The following is a 5,801-nucleotide window of genomic DNA, read 5'->3' as shown; positions in this document are numbered from 1 at the left end:
TGGAATCGCTGCCGAAAGGTGCTTCCACAAAGTACTGAGTAAAGGATCTGAATACTTATGTAAAAGTGATATTTCAGTTTTTTTTTATTTTTATAAATTAGCAAACATGTCTAAAAAATGTAAAAATGTTAAAGCTGTTTTTGCTTTGTCATTATGGGTTATTGTGTGTAGATTTAATTTTATCAATTTTTGAATAAGGGATAATAACATTTGGAAAAAGTCAAAGGGATCTGAATACTGTCCGAAGGCACTGTAGAAAGTGGATTCGGCTATTTAGGTCACACCCGTTGCTGACAGGTATATAGACTCAAGCACACAGCCAATGCTGACAATGATCGCAAGAGCAACTGCTCACCAACGCAGTTCCACCATCCGACACAGCCAAAACATTGTCTACGAGGGTATCAGCTATCGACGGTTAATGAGGGTATCAGCTATCGACGGTTAATGAGGGTATCAGCTATCGACTGGTTAATGAGGGTATCAGCTATCACAGGTTAATGAGGGTATCAGCTATCACAGGTTAATGAGGGTATCAGCTATCGACGGTTAATGAGGGTATCAGCTATCACAGGTTAATGAGGGTATCAGCTATCACAGGTTAATGAGGGTATCAGCTATCACAGGTTAATGAGGGTATCAGCTATCGACGGTTAATGAGGGTATCAGCTATCACAGGTTAATGAGGGTATCAGCTATCACAGGTTAATGAGGGTATCAGCTATCACAGGTTAATGAGGGTATCAGCTATCACAGGTTAATGAGGGTATCAGCTATCAACGGTTAATGAGGGTATCAGCTATCACAGGTTAATGAGGGTATCAGCTATCGACGGTTAATGAGGGTATCAGCTATCACAGGTTAATGAGGGTATCAGCTATCACAGGTTAATGAGGGTATCAGCTATCACAGGTTAATGAGGGTATCAGCTATCAACGGTTAATGAGGGTATCAGCTATCAACGGTTAATGAGGGTATCAGCTATCACAGGTTAATGAGGGTATCAGCTATCACAGGTTAATGAGGGTATCAGCTATCACAGGTTAATGAGGGTATCAGCTATCGACGGTTAATGAGGGTATCAGCTATCACAGGTTAATGAGGGTATCAGCTATCACAGGTTAATGAGGGTATCAGCTATCACAGGTTAATGAGGGTATCAGCTATCGACGGTTAATGAGGGTATCAGCTATCGACGGTTAATGAGGGTATCAGCTATCGACGGTTAATGAGGGTATCAGCTATCGACGGTTAATGAGGGTATCAGCTATCACAGGTTAATGAGGGTATCAGCTATCACAGGTTAATGAGGGTATCAGCTATCACAGGTTAATGAGGGTATCAGCTATCACAGGTTAATGAGGGTATCAGCTATCACAGGTTAATGAGGGTATCAGCTATCACAGGTTAATGAGGGTATCAGCTATCACAGGTTAATGAGGGTATCAGCTATCACAGGTTAATGAGGGTATCAGCTATCACAGGTTAATGAGGGTATCAGCTATCACAGGTTAATGAGGGTATCAGCTATCACAGGTTAATACTTCATCTGATTGAATCTAGGCCTTGATCACTACAGTGACGCACAGTATTGTGCTGGCAACTGATTTTTGACGAATGTCTCATTGACAGACAACAACGAGAGACTGGTGTAATAGCAGCAGCAGCTAGCATTATCCCAGCTAGCATTATTCTGGACTGACTGACAACTGTGTGTGTGTGTGTGTGTGTGTGTGTGTGTGTGTGTGTGTGTGTGTGTGTGTGTGTGTGTGTGTGTGTGTGTGTGTGTGTGTGTGTGTGTGTGTGTGTGTGTGTGTGTGTGTGTGTGTGTGTGTGTGTGTGTGTGTGTGTGTGTGTGTGTGTGTGTGTGTGTGTGTGTGTGTGTGTGTGTGTGTGTGTGTGTGTGTGTGTGTGTGTTGGTTATTCAAACCTTGCGGGTACTTAAAATCCGCCAAAGTCAAACAAGTAAAACTAGGAAAATCATCCCTCATGAGGACAAGGGTTATTTAAAGTTTAATTTTAAGTTGAATCAAATCAAAGAGTAGCAGTGGTGTAGAAGGTGGAGGGGGCAGGGGGGCAATGCAAAGGGGAGGGGGCAGGGGGGCAATGCAAAGGGGAGGGGGGTGGGGCAATGCAAAAAGTCTGGGCAGCCATTTCAGTAGATGTTCAGGAGTCTTATGGCTTGGGGGTAGAATCTGTTTAGGAGCCTCTCGGGCCTAGATTTGGCGCTCCGGGACCGCTTGCCGTGTGGTAGCAGAGAGAACAGTCTATGACTAGGGTGGCTGGAGTCTTTGACAATTTTTAGGGCCTTCCTCTGACACCGCCTGGTATAGAGGTCCTGGATGGCAGGAAACTTGGCTCCAGTGATGTACTGGACTGTACGCACTACCCTCTGCAGTGCCATGCTGTCGGAGGCCGAGCAGTTGCCATACCAGGCAATGATGCAACCAGTCAGGATGCTCTTGATGGTGCAGGTGTATACACTTTTGAGGATCTGAGGACCCATGCCAAGTCTTTTCAGTCTCCTGAGGGGGACTAGGTTTTGTCGTGCACGCTTCCCGACTGTCTTGGTGTGCTTCGACCATGTTAGTTTGTTGGTGATGTAGTCACTGGTGTTTCCTGCTCTAATCTTTGCTTGTAAGAAGAAATCAAGAGGATGGAATTATGGTCAGATTTGCCAAATGGAGGACGAGGGAGAGCTTTGTATGCGTCTCTGTGTGTGGAGTAAAGGCGGTGGTCCAGAGTTCTTTTCCCTCTGGTTGCACATTTAACATGCTGATAGAAATGAGGTAAAACTGATTTAAGTTTCCCTGCATTGAAGTCCCTGGCTACTAGGAGCACCGCCTCTGGGTGAGCGTTTTCCTGTTTGCTTATGGCGGAATACAGCTCATTCAATGCTAGGTGATATGTAAACAGCTACGAAGAATACAGATGAGATCTCTCTCCGTAGGGGTTAGGTTTAAGGTTTGGGTTACAATTAGGGTTAGGGTAAGTGGTTGGTGGTTAGGAGTTAGGTTTAGGGTTTGGGTAATGGGTTAAGGTTAGGGTTATGGATTTAAAATGGCCTTAACAATTTTTGGGGGCTCTAATTCTGCTCATGTAATTTGAGATAACGAGATGACACATGGTTGTAAGAGATACTAATGTGTTTGTTCTTTCTCAACCAACATTATGCAAAATATGGCCTAAAAAAATTGTGTCCTATGTAAGCGGTGTGAAATGGCTAGCTATTTAGCGGTGTGAAATGGCTAGCTATTTAGCGGTGTGAAATGGCTAACTATTTAGCGGTGCTTGCTAGTAGCGTTTCAATCAGTGAGGTCACTCGCTCTTAAAACATTTATGCACGCAAGTAGTTGTTTCCCTTGCTCTGTAAGGGCCGCTGCTTCTGTGCAGCGATAGGTAACGATGCTTCGAGTGTGACAATGTTATGCATTTGTTATAACTGTGTTAAGGGTTAGAACTGTTATTGTTTCATTTGGGGGAAAGGAAACAATGTTGTTCCTGGTGATTTGTTGGTGGGGAAACATTATTGCACAGGGACTGTCAGGATCATAGGCTTATAACAAATAAGAAAATACACAAATCCTGAATCCAAATGGTATGAAGCCACAGTAGCACACTAAAACAGCGACACAGACAATAGTTTGTTTCTGTCAAAAGTTGTGAATGCATTGGAAAAGTGCTGCTGTGGACACATGGATATGACCAACCTTTTTTTTGGTATTACAGTGGCAGCAGACGGTCCACAGGTAGTTGAGAGATCTCCAGAGCAGAATGATGAAGAGACCCCCAAAGAACGTAACCATGGAGGAGGCAAGGAAAGCCCACCACATGCGCTGCCCGTTGCTATCACAGGGCACATCTGGGGAGAACGGGATGATCACATCCATCTTGGATATGCGGATAGAGGGAGAGTCCGGATAGTAACTATGTTTACCTTTAGGCATTATTCTGAGGCTACCGATGCCCAGGGATATGTTGCCATGTTCTATAACTAGCATCCAGGCTCTTTGAGTAGTTCCAGACAGTGTCCCCTACCCCACAATTCAGCCATATTGCTTAAACTAACTATCTTCTTCTTCCTCTATCTACTCTGCCCGGTTCGTTATCATCAGTCCTTCTTCTATGTAAATGTTGTGTTCTCAGCGACCTGTTACGCGCAAACTGCACTTCAAATGACAGGCTGTGTTCGTTCCATATACAGCAGTCATTCACACATCGTTAAAGAAGATGAACATAACAGAAGACATATCTAAATGCGAATTGTGTCTAAAAAAAAAAATCTGATATTTCTTTAAAACTCTTTCATTTAATTCCATATAGGAAATCCAATGACTGTTTTTCTTTGCTTGTTTGTTCTGGTGTAACGGTGTAATACTTCCAGAAAAGGCAGCTCTTATCTTCGCGCAACCTGTCGATCAGGTTCCTGCATCTGATAACCGAATAGCGTAAAGCGCAATCGATGGGTAGGTAGCCCTCGCTCACAAAACTCCACCTTGTTGAGAACCAGATCCGTTACTTCTGGTACATTTAGCGCTCTCGTTAGCTGTTGAAGACTACTTTATCTCTTTATAACCGCGATTTTCTCATTTATTCCCTTTCAGAAAAGATTTGCGATAACGCTTTCCATAGGTTTGTTGTCCTCTTCTTGCTTCAGCGGCGGCCAGCTGATATGCGGTTACCGGGTCAGATCTGTTTGGAAGATGGCTCGGGAGATGTACAGGTAGCAGGGGTGGAGCCATCAACAACATCTGACCGACTCATATGTTTCGGTGGTCCTCAAACATTATCCTGTCAGCGATTCTACGGCGACGTCCCTTCTCATTCGATTCGTAGTTATTTTTTTAAATATATTTATGAGCACTTTCTACAGCCTATTAAGATAGCAAGATAATGGATACACACACTGTTTTTATTTATCTGCGTATCGACGTAATTTTCCAATGGATTATATAATACTATTATTATTGATTATTTAGAATAGCCTACATATCTTGCTTCGAATGCGCACAAAAATATGCACAAAACCCATTATTTTAAAAGCGTTTCGTGTCTGAGGAGAGGATGCATTTACAACAGGACCATGCTGTCCACACCTCGGCCTTGAATAGGACCTGTTGGTTAGTCACGCTAAGCAATCTGTTGCTCTTTTGTTGTTGTCAAGAAAGCAAGTCGACTACCTATAATTTCCGTGGTAATAGCTTTGCCACATGTAAACTAAAATAATGGTCATACAACATGTTTAATTTAAAGCATGATTCAATTAATTAATTCTAAAGATGTACTAGGATGATATAATGAAGAAAATATGCAATTAAATCAATTCATAGCTCGGGAAAAGTATGCTGTTACACTTGTAGTTTTAAATATATAAATAAAGCGTTTTTATTCTGCACTTTTAGTCCCAAAAATTGTATATGAATTTACAAATCTATGAACCGGAGATTTTGCTCTCCCTGGTGGTCACACATTGCATCTATTGCCTCATCTTTGGATTCATGAGCCTGCTGCGGCAGAGAAGACATGCACGCCTCGATTCAAATTCCCAATGGATTGGATCGGGAAATAGGACAGAACATTTACGCACACATCCAAAGTACAGTTTCACGTGGCGTCTCTTCTACGTCTTTAAAGAAGAAACCATAGAAGAAGAAAAACAACATGATTCAAAAGGAGACTATAGAAAGATGCAGATACTAGATGGTATGTCTGTTGGTACAGTTAGACTATTCATTTATATCAATCACATTCATTTTATAGAGCCCTTTTTACAACAGCAGTTGTCACAAAGTGCTCTACAG

The 5,801-nt window shown here is 42.5% G+C and overlaps 1 protein-coding gene across 13 annotated transcripts in view; it reads right to left on the bottom strand.

Annotated features, from left to right (window-relative positions):
• The window catches only part of LOC118357681 (calcium-activated potassium channel subunit alpha-1-like), a 270,854-nt gene extending 265,968 nt beyond the window's left edge, over positions 1-4,886 (bottom strand). For all 13 annotated transcript variants that reach the window (XR_008077913.1, XM_052477630.1, XM_052477629.1 and 10 more), the window contains exon 1: positions 3,711-4,886. Coding sequence is in view for 12 of the 13 variants with exons in the window: in XM_052477630.1 (XP_052333590.1) it covers positions 3,711-4,001 (291 nt within the window). In the remaining variant the exon portion in view is untranslated. The remainder of the gene's footprint in view (positions 1-3,710) is intronic.
• Between the last annotated feature and the right edge of the window lie 915 nt (positions 4,887-5,801).

This window comes from Oncorhynchus keta, chromosome 24 (genome assembly GCF_023373465.1).
Source record: "Oncorhynchus keta strain PuntledgeMale-10-30-2019 chromosome 24, Oket_V2, whole genome shotgun sequence".
NCBI lineage: Eukaryota > Metazoa > Chordata > Actinopteri > Salmoniformes > Salmonidae > Oncorhynchus > Oncorhynchus keta.
This window is presented reverse-complemented; position numbering and strand designations above follow the sequence as displayed.